Raw genomic sequence first — 20,918 nt, 5'->3', positions numbered from 1 at the left:
TTCATATATGAGCACTGTATTTTCATCATTTGTAGCCCTAACTTCTCCCTTATCCCAACTCCCTCTCAAGTTCATGATTATATATATATATATATATATATATATGCATATATGTGTGTATGTATGTATACATATGCATGGCCTTTAGTGTTGTTTGTATGCATATGTTTTTAGAGATGGCTGATTAGGACTGGATAATCCTTACCCCCAGATGAAGTGCTACAGGCTAACAATAGCTGCTAAGAGAAGGATCAACCTTTCCCTTGGTGAACTTCCAAGGGAAGTTCATAGTCATAGGATCTATGACTTTCAAAGCCTCCTAACAACCTGTCCCTTCATTTCACATCATAATTAAACAAACATTTAGTGAATTTCTCTTCTGAACCAACTGGGGGCCTATATAATCAATAAAAAGAATATACTCTTACTGTGTAGCCTAGGCTGGCTTACGTGGAATACAGGAGCACACCGCTGGACTTCACCGGGAAGAGCAAAGAGTGAAGATTTAAGCCTGAACCATCTCTTCCATTTTGATTGCCTGTGTGAATCTGGTCTAGTTACGAATTGAATCTAAGGCACTTCATCTGCTGGAGAAAAATCAACTATTTTCATCCTCAAGTGTGTGGTCTTGAGGCAGCTTCACAAAAGAACTTCTGTGTAATTACAAATGAGTTAGCAGTTTTTTAAAGTTGTTTACAATAAATGTGTGGAAATAACTATTTTGTCAAGTTGTCTGCAGAGGACTGATATGTGTATGGTGTGTGTAAACACATGGTGGTGCTTGAGAGATTTGCCTTGGTTACTACTAACCTTAGAAGGGAGTTTCCTAACCAGCTTGACTTCCCAGCAGTTTAGCCATAGAAGACACCCAAGAAGTATGCAAACATGTTCTAGGGGCTTTTAGATAATTATCAAAGAAACTGCTTACATTTGGATACATACCAAATTAGAGCAAACCATAATGCTTTAGATGGACAGTAGGAAATGATAGGAACCTGTGGCTGTTACAGTGAGTTCCTGTGTGTGTGTGTGTGTGTGTGTGTGTGATACTAGTACATCTCAATGTTCAATTTTTCACAAAATTTCTGCTACATACACCACTGTTGGATAAAAATGGATTAATTTGCCAAAATAGCGTGCAGCATCAGCTACTGTTCTCAGGTACCAAGGTGAATTCGTCACCCACGGATGCCGTCTTTCGAGTAGTCTGTTTATGATCACTTACAGATTCTGATGAAGCTGCTCAAACACAGGACCCAGAACTTAGTCTAAATGCAGCGGACCTTGTTTTGGCGGCGTACTTCAAACAGGTTTTCAGCTGTATCCTAGCAGCTGACCCTTGCCCCTCCAAGAGATGGGGCTGACCACACAACCGTGGAGTTAAGATGATTTATTTTTTTCAGGGTATCTTCTACCTCCTGTTACTAGGATATTTATGGAAAGGTGGTAGACAAAGATCCAAACACAAGAGAAGTCCCATTTAAGGTTCAGATACACAACAATCACACTGCAAGCTTGGTATTCCTAATTACAGAAGTGATGTGACCACCAAGCACATACAAAAGTCTTGCAGTTAAGAAAAGTGGTGACTGCCATCTTCGGCTCTCTTGAAGACTTATGGAGATCATCTAATCCCAAAGGGTAGTCAAGTGTACATCAGCCTGCAGGATCACAGAAATGCAGAGGCCATTTAAGCAAGCCCAGCCTCTTCTGTGCCCACACTTTCACGATGGGACAAGTCAGTGTCCTGGACATGACACACGCTTAAGAAGACAGAATGTTCTTCTTAAGACAGAGAGTGGAGTCGGAAATACTGTGAGCTCTCTCATACTCTGAAAAAAGCAGTTTGCATATCTAGGTGGGCCACCTGCACTCACGCCCACAGTCTTTCAGAGCCAGTCAGAGGCCCTTGCAACGTGGGTTTGCTTTTCTCGGGTTATTTTTCTCAGAAGTCGCTCCGGGATGTGTCCCTACTGTGAATAAAACAGTCCCTCACTTCTGGCCAACTTTTCTCGGCTCCTTGATTCCCAGAGGGCTGTGGCGCCGGCGCCCAGCCTCCTCCGGGGTGGCCATCCGAGGGCGGGGCCGAGCCTGGCCAGGAAATGCCCGAGAGTGGGTGTCACCTGCCTAAGCAACTTGTTGACTCCCGGGAGCGCGGCCGGCTGGGTGTGTGGCTCACCTGTCTCCAGCGCACAGGGCCGCTCGCCCCCCACTGCCCAGCCATGAGCAAGTTGGGCAAGTTATTTCGAGGGACCCGCTCCTCTCGGGCTCGCGCGGCTCCCAGCCCCCAGGAGGCTCTGGCCCGCCTCAGGGAGACGGAGGAGATGCTGGCCAAGAAGCAGGAGTACCTGGAGAGCCGAATCCAGAGGGAGCTCGCCCTAGCCAAGAAGCACGGCTCCCAGAACAAACGAGGTAGGCTGCGCCCGCCCCAGGCCAGGCCTCGCTCACCCACTCCCAGCCCTTCCCCAGGGACAATCTGAAGCTAGATGTGCGAGTCCCCCCAGGCCATCTAGTTTGCCTTTCTAGGAACTGACCTGACCCCCAGGGCCTGGTGATTGAGAGGAGCTGAGCCAGGCACCTGCCAGGCAAGCAATAGGTTCAGCGCCAAAAATTCCAGTAATCGCCCTGAGCACCATTTGTATGTAATACTTAAATGACTCAAATCGATTAAAACTTTAAAGTTAGGATGAATATCACTGATCATTTTCTCTTGTCTTGGGTTTTAGTGGTACTTCCTTATTAAAATTATTTTCATGTGATATTTTGCTCATTGTCATTTTGTATATTATTTTTGAGTTTTAAGAATATTGCATTCAAAGGACATTTAGCTTGTGACTGCATTTTCTGGATCCCCCTTGGGTTTTATCCCTTGCTCACCACTTTCTAGCCCAGGTCTGTTGACTCTACTGCTGAACATACCAGTTTTCTCCTGTATGTTTGTATTCTAGCCGCACATGGTGAAGTGTGTTCTAATATGCTCTGGTTTATTTTGTTCCTCTGCTATTGAAAACTTCAGTTGCCTGTTGTACAGTTGCAGTCTTAAAGAAGAATCAAAGAACTAAATATTAAGTTTCCTTAACTGGCTTTTAGTACACACAAAGGACTTTGAGTCAATAATGACCCTTGAGAGCCTGTCATACCTTGAACCTTTTGCTCAATGTCAGAGTCCATTGGTTCGTTCGGCATTGTCCTCTCTGTGTAGGAGTAGGCCTCAAGAGCACGTGAGGTGTGCAGTGGAGGATCCTGCACTAGAAACGGCAATGAATGGTGCTCATGAATAAACTGAACACTTGTGACCCTGTGTCTGGCTTCTCTACTGTTAGGAGTTTTTCCTAACGCGAGCTCTCTGCCAACTCAAAAATCCCAATCAAGCCAAATCACAACAAGACAAATTAAAAAATATCCAGGTTTAATGGGATTCCTGCACTCTTGGGTGGCCCCGAGGGGGAACCATAGGGCACTAATGCAACCACCAGGGGGAAGGAAAAGAAACCAGGAGAAAACCGTTCAGGGAAGCAGTTTAAATAGACTGGGGGAGTGGTCAAGATTTTGGAGGGCACAGGGACAGGGGCCTCCAAAGATGGAGGCCAGAGACTGGGGGCTTACATTTACCGTGTCAATGATTTGGGGGAGGAAAGAAGCTTCCTCCTGCTCCTCCTCCTCTTGCCCATCCTCTTCTCTCCATCTTTGGTTTTCATCTTCTATGGTCTTGAGGATACTGAGGACAGAACCCAGAACCTCATGCATACCAGGCAAGTGCTCTACTCTTGGGCCACACCCTCAGTCCAGGTTGGTTACAGGGAAGCCTTGGGAAGAATTAGCTCATCCTTGTGAAGCTTCTTTTGTTCAGTGCAGGGGGAGCAGGACGTCTCCTGGAGCTGATCTTGAGAGCTCCACCTCTGAAGTCGGCCTGACACAGGCTCTTGTTATTCACTACAGAGAGACCAAGTTTCATTCTTCTCTGTAATTGTCTCTAACTTTTGCCACAATACAGTGCTGCTTAGAGCTAAGGGCTGGTTTCTATTTTATTCCATGTTGAAAAGTATTTTGGGAACTTATTCGGCAGCATTTTCTAAACAGAGACCATGCCATTATGGTTGGCTAGAGTCAGTATTCACGATGACAACACCCTTCCTCTTCAGTTGGTTGTGCCCTCTTAAGACTTGCTTAATGTCCCCCAAAGTGCAGACACCTTGTCGTTTCTTTGGAACTGTGTTTACCTTTGTTTCCAGTGGCAACTCAATGAATATTTGTTTAATAATATGAGAAATTGGACATCTACTTCTAGGAATTTATAAAATTGTGAATTTGCTTTCAGAGAATGAAGTGTAACATAATATGGATTATATTGGCTTCCACAGTGTTCTCTAGGTGACAGTGCACTAAAGTGTATCACAAGCTTATAAACAAGGACAGGACATCTGAAGGGAATGCCAAGTACCAATCCAGCTTCCTTAAATCGAGGAAGTTACAGATGCACTTGTGAGCAAGTAATTAATTGGAGTAAATATTGATTCATCATCATTTAGATTTCTGAGTTCACTGATGTTAGCCCAGGCTTGGGCTCCAGTGGCCCTGGGAATAAGTAGGGACTGGCTTCTATGAGACCATCTTTTATCTAAGCTATGGAATGAATTCAGTCATAGCCTATGCATTAGGAGCACCATCCAAAGTATTGTGTCTCCCAAATAAACCAAATAACTCCTTAGATACATGGTCATTCCCATCCTTTAGCCACTAAGAATACTTTCAGAAAGATTGGAAAATAAGACCCTATAATACCGAGCACTAAAGTTCCCTGGGCTACACAGTAGCTGTCATTTACACTGTAATCAGAGAGATGCAGTGTATTTTCAGTGGAAGCTTTACCTCTTTAGCTAGCCACCGAATGTGTCAGCATCCCAGCTGAATGGCCAGGTAGCATACATCAGAAACTACAAGTTCTTCAGTGAGGAATGTCTCTACAACATCAGAAGCTTGGGCAGCATTTTGAATACCCAAAGACAGCTTGGTGTTACTGGTAAAATGAGTAGCTTTTATTTTTTTAAATTTTTTTTTGAGACTTGGAATTCTCTGCATAACAGTGAAGACAATAAGTCAAAAAGGGTGGACTTCTCTGAAGCCCAAGCTCGGAACTACATGCCAAATAATCTGTATAATAATAACCGTATGAACTTCCTTAAGAAACTAGCTCAGGGTACTTATGAGGTCCCATGAGAAGCTCCTCAAATGTTTCTTCTGGAGTAAAATAGAGGACGTGGGAAGTAGAGATTTCTCATTCAAGTTTATGGATAACAACAGAAGGAAAAAAAAAGGAAGAAAACAGTCCCTCCAATTTACCAGCTCTTTAAATATCAAATCATTAACTTCTCAAGTTTAGTGGGCATCAGTGTGGTTCTAGGCTGGTCTCGAACTCACGGAGATCCACCTGCCTCTGCCTCCCGAGTGCTGGGATTAAAACATCATTTAATTCTTTCCTTACTTCTTTGCCACATCCCCCAGATCAGTGTTTTGCCTGCCTATTGGAGCCACCCGAGCCCTAGAGTCCTGCTCCCAGGGATTCAGAGCTAACTGCTTGGAATGGGAGTCAGGTATCAGGTTTTCAACAAAGGTTTCCAGATGATTCCTCCCTGTTGCCCAGTTCTGGGTGGAATTTTCTAAAGTTAATGAGATGGAAGAATCAGCTCTCCTCCTCTCCCCAGGTTTCTGACTTTCTTGTCACAGGCCTTGAGTATTTGTTTACTTCCTTTAGATAAGGAAGCATTTAACTCTTGGTGTCCCAGGCTGGTGGTATCTTAGCATACTTCAAACTAGCTGGCACATTGACTTGGCAAGACCCTTTGGAGGTGTCTGTTCTTATTTCTTCTTAAGGTCTCTTTTATAACATCCCAGACAGATGGCTGGGGATTGTGCTTAACTATAACATTCTAATGTTACTCTTATAATTTGACACAGAGTGTTTGTTGTTGGAGCTCAAAGCTTGGGCTTTAGAGCTGTCAGCCCTGCTTTGTTAAAGTCCTTGTAATGGGTTGTCCTGTCCCTTTAAGAGTCAAGCCCTACCCACTCCCCCCACCACTCCTCCCACCCCTCACCCCAGGCTAGGAGATTTTCACTTCAGCTCCCAGCCCAGCTCCCTGCCCTGTCTCTCTGGGAGAGGTGGCTGCTGCCATGGTCCCTCCCCTTCCCTTCCCTCCCCTTTCTGCCTCTTCCCTCCCCTCCCCTCCCTGTCCCTTCCCTCCTTTCCCCTCCCTTTATTCTCTGTTTCTTTCTCCCTCTCTGCCCCTTCCCTTTTACTGAATAAACTATCCAAACCCACTCTGCATGGCATGCCTGTCTGTCTCTGTCTCTCACCCGCCTGGGAGCCACAGAGGCCTCGGGTGCTGGGACCCAGCTGCCCCTCGGGTCCCGTTTTATCTAAACCACCGTAGTCCTTACACCAGCCAGCTGGCCTGTCTAGTTACTTCTCGTGTGGCAGTGACAACACAGACATCCAGAGCTGTGTGGATGAGCGACATCACTCTATGAAGCATTCGGTGCTTAGTAAATATCAGCCTCAGTCTGAAACAATATTAGTTGAAATTGGCCTAAATTTTGTCACAGCGCTGAGTAAATCTCCATTTCATTTCATATATTTGAGTACAGTGGTCACGTCTCCCTTTCCTCAAATGCCCCGTTCTCTTCCCTTGAAGACCTTTCTTGTGCTAAGACTGGCTTGCTATGCTGGGCTTAGAAAGAGGCTGTTGCAATGCCTGGGACAGGATACGGTGACCCTTGGAGTGAGTGTTGTCCTGGCTTACAGACCTGTGGCTCCTTATCCTGTCTGGTCCTGGCCCTGCTGCTTATCTGGCCCGGGGCCCCAAATCACACACATGGAGCAGGAGCTCCAAGTATGTAATTATGTGAGAAGGTGTGATCCAGTTGAGGGTCATCTGGAGGTCATAGGCATTGAGCGTGTTGATAGAAATGGGCAAGATAGGGAGAGCAGATTTGGGCAAAAAAAAACCCTCGGTGGCATTTTACAGGTGTCCAGTGAAACACGCTGCTGGGGCCATTGACCGTCCTTCTCAAGGGTCTGTTTGAGGATGTGAACCTGCAAGCAGAATCCTCTATGGAAACGAGCTAGTTTACTTCGGGGCTTGGGCTGTGAATGGGCAAGGCTGAATTTCCTTTTGGAGTCTGGATGCAGACTAGTTCACTGGGCTGGTGTCCTTTTGGAGTGGGGCTGTGGACACAGGCCGCTCTAATCTCAGTTTGAGGAGCCCTTTGTACTGTTGATTTAACTTTTTAGGTAGTTGTCTTTACTAAATTCTCCCGTCAAAGACCTGGGGACTTTGGTGTGAAGAGAGCTACTGTGGAGTCCGCTGGCTGAGGGACGGTGAGGGCAAATGCACTCAGGCTCGGGTAAGGCTAGACAGCCACAGAATGCAGGACTGGGGAGAAAGTCTCCCGGGAGAGGCAGCTTAGCTCATGACCTCCTTTCTGGAGAGAAAGGATGCGGCTCTTGGACCATGTGTTGGTGTTCTTTCTGGATTATTAAAATGCCCACTCCCAGGTGCCCACAGGGGATTCTAATTTAGGAGCCCCTTGTTAGGTTCCACACTCTGAACTTGGAGCACACTCTATGATTCTGATAGCCACTACACTTAAGAAGCTATGCCTTGTTATTTCTGGAGCCACTAAACTGGAGGGCCTAACTGCTATTGTTTTCTTCCCATCGTTTCTCCTTCTGCTGTCATTCAGAAACCTGGATGAGAAATCTCTACTCCCTATTCCCTCTGTTTACTCCAGAAGAAATGTTTGAGGGGCTCCTCACGGGCCTCCATTAGCACCCTGAGTTAGCTTCTTTTTTTTTTTTTTGATTTTTCGAGCTGAGTTAGCTTCTTAAGAACTAGGCTTATGATTTTTATTACTGATAAAATGATGCATATTAATTATGCAAATTAGTATGTTACACTGTCATATTTCAATATACATTTATATACAAATTCAATTTTGGTGAGTGCACCCTCTTTTCCGTGTCTTCTCCCCAGTTTCTCTCCCTACCCCATAGCTCCATCTCTACTTTCAATGCATTTGTTTTGTTTCCATATCAGTAAAAGCATGAGATAATATTTTTCTCTGTGTAGCTTATTTTGCTTAATATGAAATCTTTCACTTCAACCCATATGCTTGCATTTGAGAGACTTTCCTTCTGCATGGCAACACTCTCTGGTGTATATGTTGTATATTTAGATATTCCCCAAATGCAACATGGTAAATAAAGGTTTGGTTCCCAGCTTAGCAATGTGCAAAGTGGGCTTTGGGATTTTGGGAAAATTAGTTCTCTGACCTTCTCTGTGGATTTGTCCACTGATGGAGCTCATTTGATTGGCTGTTGGAAGAGGATAAGAACTCAGTAGGTGAGTCATTGTTGAATAGTACGGATGCACACTTGGGAGTTTTGTCTTGGGTTGTCATGAAGTGATCAGACTCTAGGTCTCACGCCCCTCTGGCATAACGTCCAGCCTGGCCGTAGGTCCTGAGTAATGGAGACTGTGGACCATAGTCTGAAACGGAGCTGAAGAGTTTTTGCCTCCGTTAGGTTGGTTTTCTCGGGTATTCTCATCACGAGTGAGTGATGGTGTGCAGACTGGCACAGTAGGCACGCCACAGGTTCACTCTCTGTTCATCTGCTGTTGGGCGTCTCGGTTGTCTCCAGGCTTGGCTTGTGTGAGCAGTGTCTGGTTCTCCTGGTTCCAGGACTCCTTCAGATATGGAAGTTCTGTTTTCTCATACAACCAGCCACTACCACATGTTGCTTTCTCGACTTTCTGGAATCTGATTGGTTTGTGCTACTCTCAGTATGGTAGCTCTTGAAGGAAACTGAGGTGTATGATTAGAACACTAATCAGTATTCTGCAAAGTGTTACGTGAACCCCACCCACATAAGCTGTTATTGAGAAATCTCTAACTTTCCCCTCTATCTGTGTCCCTATCCCCCCTCCCCCCCGGAAAGGACTTATAAAGCTTATACTCTCAGCCACATGCTTGGGGACTGTACAGCATGGAGTGAAACAGGTTTTTCATTTTCTTGGTTGTTTTTTAATTTTTTTGTTTCCAGATTAAATAGAGGGCTTCACATGGCTGTAAGGGAGAAAAACGACTTGCAAAAGTTGTTGTCTGACCTCCACACATGCACCATAGCATGTGTGTTCACGTTCATGTATCACACCAACACGCTTCCTCACACACATGTGCAGAGAGAGAAAAAAATAATAAATAAAAGTGTAAAATTGTAGGCGGTGTAATAACCAGGCTAGCTTAATATGAAACAGCAAACTTTAATGAAGGAATAGCTTACAACACCAGGGATCCAGCGATGAGCAGGAGATACAAAAAAGAGAGAGAGCAGAAGGGCTCATGCCGCCAGATTTATATGTAAACCTTAACTCGAGGCGAACATGCCCCCCATTGGGCGGAGTTTCCCCTACATCGCCCCTTTTTGTCTAAATAAGACAGAACTAAACCAAATACAACTATATACAATAGCAACAAATAAATATAACAATCAATATTGAGCAAAAAATATAACAAAAGTTTTGCTAAACATTCTATCTCAAGAAGTTTAAATAAGGTAGAGAGTAACTACAATTATCTAATCTTTAACTCCGTCAAAGATCTGAGAAGGGAATTAATATTACTTAACAAATGAGAGATATCCAAAATGTGCAACAAATGACAGAGACAACTGACTACCTGGGCAATCACCCAAAGTCTCGTTTGCAATGTTGAGTCAACCAACATTGGCTAAGGCCTAACATAACTGACATACCATTATTAAAGGCAAGGAACTTTCTTAGAATTATCCTACCCTGTCTTGGGAAGATAAGACAATCCTGTTTCATCCACTTGTGAATATTTTGTATTTTTGTCAGTAGTTGAGGTATGGGCTTTTCTTAACTCAAAGGCCAGTTTTGCCAAGAAGACAAGCTCCCAGTGGAGTGTCTTTGGTGCTCAATGTTCTCTCGGGGGTAGAGTGGTGTCACCAGGAGTGATTGTGTCTCGTTGGCACAGAATTGTAGGTTAGATTAAAGGTCATTTTCTACAGCTCTTTGAAGAGGCTGAAGATTATACTATCTATACTAAATATAATATCTATGTATCTAAAAGACCTGATTAATTTTCAATACCTATCTAACTTGAAGACTAAGAGAATAAACAACTGTGGAATATTTGAAGACAATGATCTTCAACTGTAAACAATGTTATTACATATCAAATGTAAACAATGTTATTATATAAATAATATCAGAGGTATAAATGTACATTGTAATATGGTAGATGTATCAATACAATATAGACAAAGTTATAAGCATAGTCTTATACAAAAATAGAGGTAGGAACATTCACATTTAATATTTAATATATCAATATACAAGAAACAGTACCAATACAATTTTCTAAAAACAGTAAATCACAAATACCAATCATCCCATCAAACCAGTTAATCCCCTTCTTTTTTTTTTAACTGTGCCCATGTTCCCAAATATTGTTTATAAATGTTCTTTTACATTTAAAGGGGGATATGATGTAGATATAAATAATTTGCATTGGTATGGATTTTAAGGTCAATTTTGTTATATGTATATGTATTTCTGTTCTTGATTAAGGTATTGTGATTGTGTAGTTCATTTTTAAAATGTAATGTATAATTAGGAAATATAGGTTGTTAATGGATAATCATTGATAATAGTAAAGCTTGTAGTCATATGAGTTAGATTTTCTAGATATATAGAGATATACTTCAGTTAGATAGGCATTCTTCATATCTTTCAAAGACTGCAGAATATGGCATTTAAAATATTTTAATAACTTAGGGCTTTTCATGACAATGAGACACGTCTGCTCTTGGCAGCACCAATCTACTTCAAAAGGAAGATGGGCATCAAAGAGGCTCCTTATGGAGTTGGTTAGCCATTTGGGCAAGAAACTGCTCTTGCCTGGACTGATGCATAAACTGGACACAAAGAACCCGCAGAAAGAGGACTGTTGAACTTGCCTAAAGGTGAGATGGTCTTTCGGGGTTCCTGATTCATGAAAGAGTCTGTGAGACATTCTGCAGGATACAGAAGAAAGTGACTGAACTGTCTTTGAAATTTCCTGCTTTGTGGAGGTGTCTGCTGGATACTATGGGCCTGTAGGCCAAAGATGAATGCCCCAAAGGTACAGAGGAACTTTGGGTGACTGTCCAGGCAGCGAGATGTCTCTGTCGTTTATTTCTTATTTGCTTAGGTAATATTATATCCTTCTGGAGTCTTTGATGGAGTTGAAGAATGGATAGTTATAGTTTTCCTTAGTTATGATAAAAGATAAAATAAATATAAATATTATAACTGTAATTCTTGCTTGATAACTGTTTTGCTATATGTAATTTTACTATGATAAAATGAAAGCCTTCTTTTTTGTTTAAACAGAAAAAAGGGGAAATGATGTGGGAGTGATTTCTTTCTGATCTGTTGCTTTCATTGGTTAATTAATAAAAAAACTGCCTAGGCCTATTTGATAGGCCAACCCTTAGGTGGGTGGAGTAAACAGAACAGAATGCTGGGAGAAAGAAGCTGAATCAGTGGGAGTCGCCATGATTCTCCCACTCCAGACAGATGCACGTTAAGATCTTCTCTGGTAAGCCACCTTGTGGGCTACACAAATTATTAGAAATGGGTTAGATCAATATGTAAGAGCTAGCCAATAAGAGGCTGGAACTAATGGGCCAGGCAGTGTTTAAAAGAATACAGTTTCTGTGTAATTATTTCGGGTATAAAGCTAGCCGTGCGGGCGGTCGGGTGCCAGGAACGTAGCCTGCCACTCCTATCACAACATAAGATTCTTGTCTTAGTTATGGTTTCTATGGCTGTGAAGAAACACTATGACCATGGCTACTCTTATAAAGGAAAGCATTTAATTGGAGCTGCTTACAGTTCAGAAGTTTAGTCCATTTTCATCGTGGCAGGATGCTTGGCAACACAGACAGACTTGTTGCTGGAGAGGTAGCCAAAAGTTTTACATCTGGATTGGCAAGCAGTCAGAAGAGAGAGTGACACTAGGCCTGAATGGAGTATCTAAAACTTTAAAGCCCATCCTTCAGTGATGTACTTCCTCCAACAAAGCCACATTCTATGTGCCATTTTCACTCAAACTACCACAATTCTCATGCTTACAAACATCCTCTTTCCTTGCTCAAATAAGTATATTAAGCTTATGTCTAGTATTTTATATTTATAAACAATATCTCCAGTTGTCTTATAATTAAAAAAATTAATTCCAATTTATGTGTACTAGTTCATTTAGTTGAACCAGTTACAATCAGACTTTTTTGTTGTTGCATAAATATTTATTAAAGTGTCTTGGTAAGATGCAAGGACAAGGCCCTGTGGCTGCTGCCAGAGACCTCATTCCAAGATTGCTGCTGCAGAATAGCAGTGTCTTTCACCGAAGGAACGGCCAAGCCTGTGATGGACTTTGACAGATGCACACTTGGCAAGAGAATTTATTCATCAAGATATGGAACAACTGATCCATAATTCTAGTCATTGTCATCTTATTTCTGGTATTTTCTTTTCTTCCTTGTCAATTATATTTCCAAACCTAAAATATCAGCATATATCTGTGGTTCATAGATGATTTTTTATGGACTGATAATGTGTTAGTTCATCAGATCCACTAGAGGGCTTTTTCAGTAACATACCAGAAGACTGTTCCAAGAGATTGAGAATGAGTGACAGGATTGAGGTGCTCAGTTATTTCTGGATGATTCTGTTGTGCCCGTGGGTAGCCTGTGGCTTTCTCTTGCACCTGTACAACTGCTGAGAAAAGAAGCCATTGTTGGATTAGAACATCTTTGGGAAGTCCTACTGGATCCTAGTAATTGCTGTGCTCTTTTTCCATCCTCTCGGAGAGTAGACTTTTGAATCCTTCTTCATATATGTGTGGCTGAATTTTTCTAGTTTTCCTTGATTTATATTATTTTGCATTTTATTGATGTGGTTGTACCATAATCATAAGCCTTAAACATTTCTGAGAAGCTGTGGCAGAGGATGTGAGCTTCTCATGGGTGTCCTTAGCGTTACCATTATGTTTGTTGGTATTCAGAACTACGTATTTCAGATAGTTTCATAATAGAAAAGTATGTTCTAGTCAATGACCTATAAGACAAACTACTTAATACTCAGGTTTTTTGAGTTTATGATTCTTGCTTTGTAGGTCAGTTTTGAAGTGGGCATGAGTGATCTATTTTGGTATATGTCTTAGTTACTGTTCCATCGCTGTGAGGTGACACCATGGCCAAGGTAACTTAGAGAAGAAACAGTTTAATTGAGAGCTTACTTACAGTTTCAGAGGTGTCATGGTGAGGAGCATGGTGGCAGGCAGGCAAACATAGCACTGATCCACAGGCAGGACTCAGAGAGGGCAAGACTGAGTCTGGTGTAGGTATTTGAAACCAATAAACACACCATTGGTTTCAAAGTTTAAAAAAGGAGACGAAAGAGGGGAAGCAAGCATCATACATAATAAGCCATTTTCTGATTAGTTCTCTTGCACTGCAGACTTTGGCTGCTTTCCTTAGATGGCTGGTGTGCACAGGGAATTTAATTACATGAGAGGAAATATTGAGGACCCATTCTAAAGCTATGAGGTCATTGTTTAATGTGATAGGAGCTTGGACATCTGCACCTCTGACTCTGCCCATCACTGCTAAGCACTGACCTGTAGGCATTTCCAGTGAGCAGCTGGGCATGCTTTAGGATGGGAGAAGACCTTATTCCCACAGCTCTGTGGAGCCTCCCTTGTCATTTCCTCAGCCTGCTATTGACTCACAATACCAACACAGTTGATTGCTATCTGGGAGAGAAAACACTCAAGCAAGCATGAGCAGTGGTTTTTAGTTATAGGCAAGAAAAAGGAATCATTCTCTGTTAAAGATGGAAATCTTACATTAGAAGTTAAATTCCTGTCTAAAAAAATTAAAATTTATTATCTACCTTAAATGAAATAGTTTAAATATTTACGCTAGGCTAGAATAGAAATTTAGAATAATAAAATTATTATGATTATTATAACATTTCTGTTTTATCCGTACGGATGGCACATGCTCTGTGTCTGCAGAAGCCAGAAGATGGCATTGGAGGCTCTGGGTCTGAACTTAACAGACAGTTGCAAGGCATTGTGGGTGCTGGGAATTGAACTCAGCCTTCTGGAAGAGCAGCCAGTGCTCTTAACCACTGAGCCATCTCTCCAGTCCCTACTGATAAGGTTAATTAAGTACTTGTTAAACATTTAAACTTTAAAACTCTAATTTCTTGTGATAATTTTAATAATTACAATATAGAACCATGGTGAATATGTATACAGTAACTATATAAGCATGTTATATATTGCCACATACATCCCTAAGCACATCTCCCCTGTGAAGTTGCTATTCCTGACATTTTCTGTTAATAGTCACTAGTTTCATACCCATACATTTTCCCTACATTTTAAATCAAACATGTTCCATAAAGCTTGCTAATTTGTGAGGTTATGAATAACACCAGTAGCAAATAAAAACAAACACTTCCAGCTAGTTATGTATTCTGCCTGGAATCAAACAATTTAATTGGCTTTTATACAAAGAATATCAAGTAGATTGTAATGAATTTATTTGTATGCTGCTGCAGTAACTGAGTACTTCACCTGCTTGGCAACTGGTCTCTGAGAAGAAGATAAGGGATGAGAGCTGTACCGGGCATTTGACGTTCGTCTTCATGCTTATGCTACTGACAACTCTAGGACAGTAACAGTTTTTTTTTTATTTTTTTATTTTTTTATTTTTTAAATTTATTTATTTATTAAGGATTTCTGCCTCGTCCCCACAACCGCTTCCCATTTCCCTCCCCCTCCCCCGATCAAGTCCCCCCCCCTCATCTGCTCGAAGAGCAATCAGGGTTCCCTGACCTGTGGGAAGCCCAAGGACTGCCCACCTCTATCCAGGTCTCGTAAGGTGAGCATTCAAACTGCCTAGGCTCCCACAAAGCCAGTACGTGCAGTAGGATCAAAAACCCACTGCAATTGTTCTTGAATTCTCAGTATTCCTCATTGTCCGCTATGTTCAGCTAGTCCGGATTTATCCCATGCTTTTTCAGACCTAGGCCAGCTGGCCTTGGTGAGATCCCAATAGAACATCCCCATTGTCTTAGTGTGTGGGTGCACCCCTCGTTGTCCTGAGTTCCTTGCTCGTGCTCCGTCTCCTTCTGCTCCTGATTTGGACCTTGAGATTTCTGTCCGGTGCTCCCGTGTGGGTCTCTGTCTCTGTCTCCTTTCATCGCCTGATGAAGGTTAATATTCCTGAGGATGCCTATGTGTTTGTCTTTGGATTCACCTTATTTAGCTTCTCTAGGAACATGAATTATAGGCTCAATGTCCTTTATTTATGGCTAGAAACCAAATATGAGTGAGTACATCCCATGTTCCTCTTTTTGGGTCTGGCAGTAACAGTTTTTGAATCATGAGTTTGCTCTCTTAGATTTACCTTCTTTAATATTCTCTCCATGATACTCTGGTGTTGTCTCTAGAATGAGGACAGAAGCTTCATCTTTATCAGAAAATAATTTCAATTTTCTTGGTCCATTTGCACGCTCTCTGTCCTTTTCTCTCTCTGCAGGAGGAAGAGTGCCCTGGTCAGCCTGGCTTTCTCATTGTTTACACTGTGTGATATTAATCCATCACGTATATTTTAAAATGCACTGATTGGTTCAGAATCAGTGCTCTGCTTACGGAATACACCACTGCCAAGTGCTCCTGCCTCAGAATATGTTCACTTGTTTTTCCAGCTTCATTCTCTTGCCGTCCTGCATCTACTTTCCCATTACATCACTGCTGTGGTCTAGCTCTGCCCCTAAGCTTGCTATTTATCGTCTTTATGAAATTTACTATTGGGGAGACCTCTGAAAATGCTTAGGTTATGCCTAGGAACCAGCTGGTGTGATTTGCTGTTATTTTCAAGGTAGAAGTTCCTGGTTTCTCATACATTCAAGTCAGGAAGTTCACGTTGGTCTGAGATTTGCAGTAGGATAAAAGTCATGCATTTTATTGATCAGCATGTTAAGTACATGTGTAGAGAGCTTTGAAATATCTGTGTGCCCACTGTACCTTGCAGATCTCTCCTGTTTTCCTCTACGTTTTCTCTATCACTAGAGACCAAGTGTAATTTATGCATGTTAGTATCCATGGGCCCATTACACTGTGGTAATAAACACTACCTCTCCTGGTTTTCCATAGGACTTCCAAAGCACTTCACAAATCCTCTGTCACTGAGCCCCACTCCATCCATAATAGATGTGTATGGCTTATGGAATGAGGAATAGGTGATAAAGTGCCCATTTCATGCCTTGCCTTACTGAAATTGTCACCTTATTTCTATGTCCTAACAGTGCCAGGCATATGGTAGATACTCAGTACATACTTAAGAGATTGAAATGAATTAAACAAGAACATTTATTATAAGTATAAAAGTGCAGGAAAATTCATAATAAGATGGTCTTGGGCAAAAGTCTTAAAATTTTATATTGTTTCCTCAGATGTTTTGAATTTAATCCATAACTTTGAACAGTACTGTTTAAATTGATATTGTGGGAACTAAAGCCATGTGCTGCTAATGGAGGTATTTCCTAATGGATAAAACATGTATGTGTAATAACAGGGCTTATTCTAAAATTCTCCAATTAAACACGATCATGAGACTTTCCAGTAAAAAACAGAAGATGACATAACCAATTATGTATGACATCTGTCTCTCAAGCACTCTCATGACTTGGCCGAGTTTCTGGAGCCTCGTTATTTAGCTCTTCCCTAGAGTTCATCATCCACTCCTGGGCAAGAGAAGGGCAATGGTATCCAGGTGTCAAGTTCACAAACAGCTCCATATCTACTCACTGCATTGTTTGGCTCCTCAAAGGTTCTTATGGCTTAATAGTGGTCCTATTTATACACCCTGGATGAAGGGGAATAGACTTTAAAGTCAAGATGTCGTCTTTTTTTAAGATTTATTTTTATTTTTAACTTTCTTTTTATTTATTTCTCATGTCTTTAACATCATGCATCTCGATCTCATTTCTTTCTCCATCCCTTCATATCTATCCTCTGCTCTTGCATCACCCCGACCACCCCCATGAAAATAAAATAAAATTTAAGAGAAAAAAAGGAAAAAAGAAAAGAAAGAAAAATTTCATCATGAAAGCTGTAGTGTGAACAATGAGTCATGCAGTAACCCGTTTATCCATATATTTTTACTTGCAAGTGTTCATGGCAGGGTCATCTGTCTAGTTAGAGGCCTCTGGTTTCTATTCGCCGGTGGATGCTGGGCCCTCACTGGTTTTCCCGCTGTTGCCCTGTGTCATGGAAATCCTGCAGCTTTGGGTCTGTAGGACTGGTACCTTCATGTGCTCTCACAGGTCATAGACCGGGTGGATGTTGGGGTTCTGGCCTTGGGTAGTTGCAGGGTTGGTCAGCCCACCAGCTTTCCCCCATTCTCACCACCAGGGTGAGCTCTCCAGAATTGCCCCAGCTAGTTCACACTTTACAGCGATGACCAAGGGGTGGGGCCAGTTCTGCTGCGTTCACACCCTCAGGGTTGGCTCTCCCACACCTGGACTCTGCTGTGCTGCCCAGGGGAGGTCCAGGCCCACTCTTCCGAGTGCTGCAGCTGGTGAGGGGGAGGGCATCTTTCTCTCACTCCTACCACCATGATGAGGGAGGTGGTACCAGCTATGCCCTTCTTATGCCCTCAGGTCAGGATCTCCCACGCCCCTGTCTCCAGGGTCAACTTTGCTGTGCTGCCCAGGCAAGGTACAGCTGGTGAGGGCTGGGTCAAGTACTATAGGCTGCTAGAGGTGGTGAGAGGCTGAGGGGAGGGGTCATTTTCCCGTGTTCATGCCACCACATGACATATGAGAGAGGTTCAATCTGCTCTCCCTTTCTCACACCCTCAGGGCCGGCTCACCCAATGCCCCTGTGAACAGGGTCAGCTCTGTTGTGCTGCCAAGGTGAGTGGAGGGCCCTCAGAGTGCTTCAGCCAGTGAGGGGCAGGACCAGTTCTTCTTAGTGTTGCAGCCAGTGATCATCAGGGCCAACTCTGTACAGCCCTATCCTCTCAACCTTGGTGGTGTTAGGAGCCACAGATATCAACAGAAACCGCAGCTGCCCGGGCCCAGAAAGATTGTCTTACTTATAATGTAATCAGTGAAGTGTCGACTCTTCCTGCTGCCTTGGATTATGTGACACCGACTCCTGAAATCCTTCCTCCCTTGGTGACATGGTAGACTGGAATTATATAGGTCTGGTTTAATTTTCGATTGCACGGATAATTCTTACATTGGCCGTAGTCCCCAGCGAGTGAAATGTTCCGGCAGGTGTCCTGCTAGCGATGCAGGTTCTGCAGCTCTTGAGCTGAGGGCACTTTACTGTTATGGGAGGGGACAAAGCCCTGGCTGTTCCTCACCCAGACGAGCAAACAATAGGTGCCATTGTTGTAGAAAGACTATTGCCCAGGTCTCACCAGCTGCTCAGGGGCACACACAGGAGGTTGAAAGATTGAGTTGTACCTTTAAAGTGAGTTAAATTACATGGTTCCAAAAGTGTCCTTTGCCAAATCAGAGCAATGCTTGCTTTGTCACTCTTGTTTGCCTCTGGAAAAAAAAAAAAGACAGCTGTTTCTCTCTCCAGTTGTGGACAATTGGGAACCAAAGTTAAGGCCAGTCTAGCTGTGTCACTGGCGTCATGACGCCATTTAGCAGCAGCTCATGGAGAGAGCAACCTGTACCTCTTGGCTTTTAGGAACTGACAGCTACAAGCTAAAACTTGTCACAACGATTGAGAGAGAAGCTTTAATGTGCCAGGAAAAAGCCACTTTGGTTTTCAAGAGTCTTGGGATCAGATTCAACAATACAAAAGCTGCTGGTTTTATTGGCACAGGATTAAGACAAGCAATTCAATTTTCAGTTCTGAATGCACTCTAGATGCGTTGCTCTTGGGAACACGTGGTTGAGTGCCTCAGTGGAGGGACCCAGCTGTGCCACATCTGCTGAGACAAGGCTACACTCCCACATCGCAGGGCCCCGCCTTAGTGTTCTCAGATGAAAGCCTGTGTCCAGTGCCATGTCTTACCATCGCGGCACTATCATCATCCTTATTATTATTATCACTGCCATCTTACGGAATCCTTTTTTTCTCTCACAGGAGAGAAAGCAACACTTGCCTTTTTAGTGACTCTCTCTGCTTCACCCATTGTCATTTCCTGTTGACTTCTGAGTCTGGGACTCTGTCATATCTGGAGTTTGCAGAATCAGGAATTATAATGTAGAGTTGAGATCCCAAATCTAGACGAGTTTTTCCCATTCCTCCCTTGTGTTTTGAATGTAAGAAGCAATGTCTTGGCTTCGGCATTTACAACCATGGCTGCTTCTCCACTGGAAAGTCATGCGAGCCAGCAGCCTGCATAGTCTGCTGCACACTGGCAGGAATAAAAAGAGAGACCTTATCTCAACATGGAAAATCAGAAACCAAATCTTGAAAGCTGTCCTGACCTCCACCTGCGTGCAGTTGGCAAGTGTGCACTCCCCTCCACATGTGCACATGGACACACATGGAATAAAATAGTCTCTGATAAATAACATGTGTAAGGTTGGGTGTTGTGTCTTGTAGCTCCGTCTGTGGGATTCTGACCACCTGTGAAGGAAATGAGCATGATGTTCTAGACACCTCAATGGACATTTTCCATGTTTATTTGGCCTAACGCCTAAAAACCTGGATGGCTTTTTATCCATTCAAATCCATAATTGTTTAAAAGTAACAGTCTGGGGAGCACAAGCTCCAGGGCACAGTGTCCTACTGTCCTCTGGGTGTGGCTCTTACTATCTGGGAGAGGAATATTACCAGGACTAGGGAAGGTCACACATCGAGGTCAATATACATCCAGGTTATTAAGTGCTTGAGGTAGTATTCAATCATAGGCACAGACCAAATTGTGTTTCTTGATTTTCAAGAGTAATCTATACATATTTTAAAGAGTAAATATGTCATATTTATTAATGGAGAACTAAAATTATCTTTAAAATAGGAAGAACACTTTCGTGTTCAAAATATGCTGGTGAGTTTTTAATGAGCACAGACCCTGAACCAGTCTTCTAGGATAGGGATGATATACTGGCCTTCTACTTCCAGGATGTTGGGTAGAGATGTACAATTGAAAATTAGCTTCTCAGGCTATCTGCTGAATAGCATTGTTTGTTGTGCCAATGGACAGATGGAGATGTTTTATTATATTTGTTCATGTTGAAAGTTATCCTGAAAACAGTTGGCAATTTGTCAATGGTAATTAACAAATAAAATGTACAAACTCATTAATTGAGAATGTTATATAGAGAGCTAATTATTTAGTTACTAAATAAAACACAAGGAGTATATAAGATGGTCTCATAATTTATCACCAATTCTTGGAATTCCCTGGTCTCATTTAATATAAATTTCTGGACTAGCAAACTGAACTTTGAAACAAGGGAGTGGCTTTCCCCAAGAGCAGGTATTTGTAAAAGTCATAGAAAACTCACACCCCAGGCTTGAGGGCCGTATGTTTTCTGCGGCACTGTACTATTATACAGGTTCAGAAAATTATGGCATTTTACAATTAATACTCACTTGTGGTGATATTTTATTTGTGCAGCTTGCCTAAAGATCAGAGAATCAGAGCAGCCAGTCACGAGAGTTCTTGCTTTACGATTCTCAGAGGCTGAACTCCTGTCTCCTCCTATAACTGGAAGTTTCTCGTTTTGCCTGATCCTGCAGCTGCTCTTAAAATAATCACTCAGATGCTTAATATTAGTTACATACTGTTTGACAAATTGCTCAGG

The 20,918-nt window shown here is 42.6% G+C and overlaps 1 protein-coding gene across 1 annotated transcript in view; it reads left to right on the top strand.

The window, feature by feature from the left end:
- The first annotated feature begins 2,149 nt into the window (after positions 1 to 2,149).
- Chmp4c (charged multivesicular body protein 4C) overlaps positions 2,150 to 20,918 on the top strand; it is a 39,697-nt gene continuing 20,928 nt past the window's right edge. The window contains exon 1 of the mRNA XM_041630304.1: positions 2,150 to 2,412. Coding sequence (XP_041486238.1) covers positions 2,223 to 2,412 — 190 coding nt within the window. The 5' untranslated portion in view covers positions 2,150 to 2,222. The remainder of the gene's footprint in view (positions 2,413 to 20,918) is intronic.

This window comes from Microtus oregoni, unplaced genomic scaffold (genome assembly GCF_018167655.1).
Source record: "Microtus oregoni isolate MIOR12 unplaced genomic scaffold, Mior012 000034F_ref0000314, whole genome shotgun sequence".
Taxonomy (NCBI): domain Eukaryota; kingdom Metazoa; phylum Chordata; class Mammalia; order Rodentia; family Cricetidae; genus Microtus; species Microtus oregoni.
The sequence above is the reverse complement of the archived record's forward strand: the minus strand, read 5'-3'. Positions and strand labels throughout refer to the sequence as shown.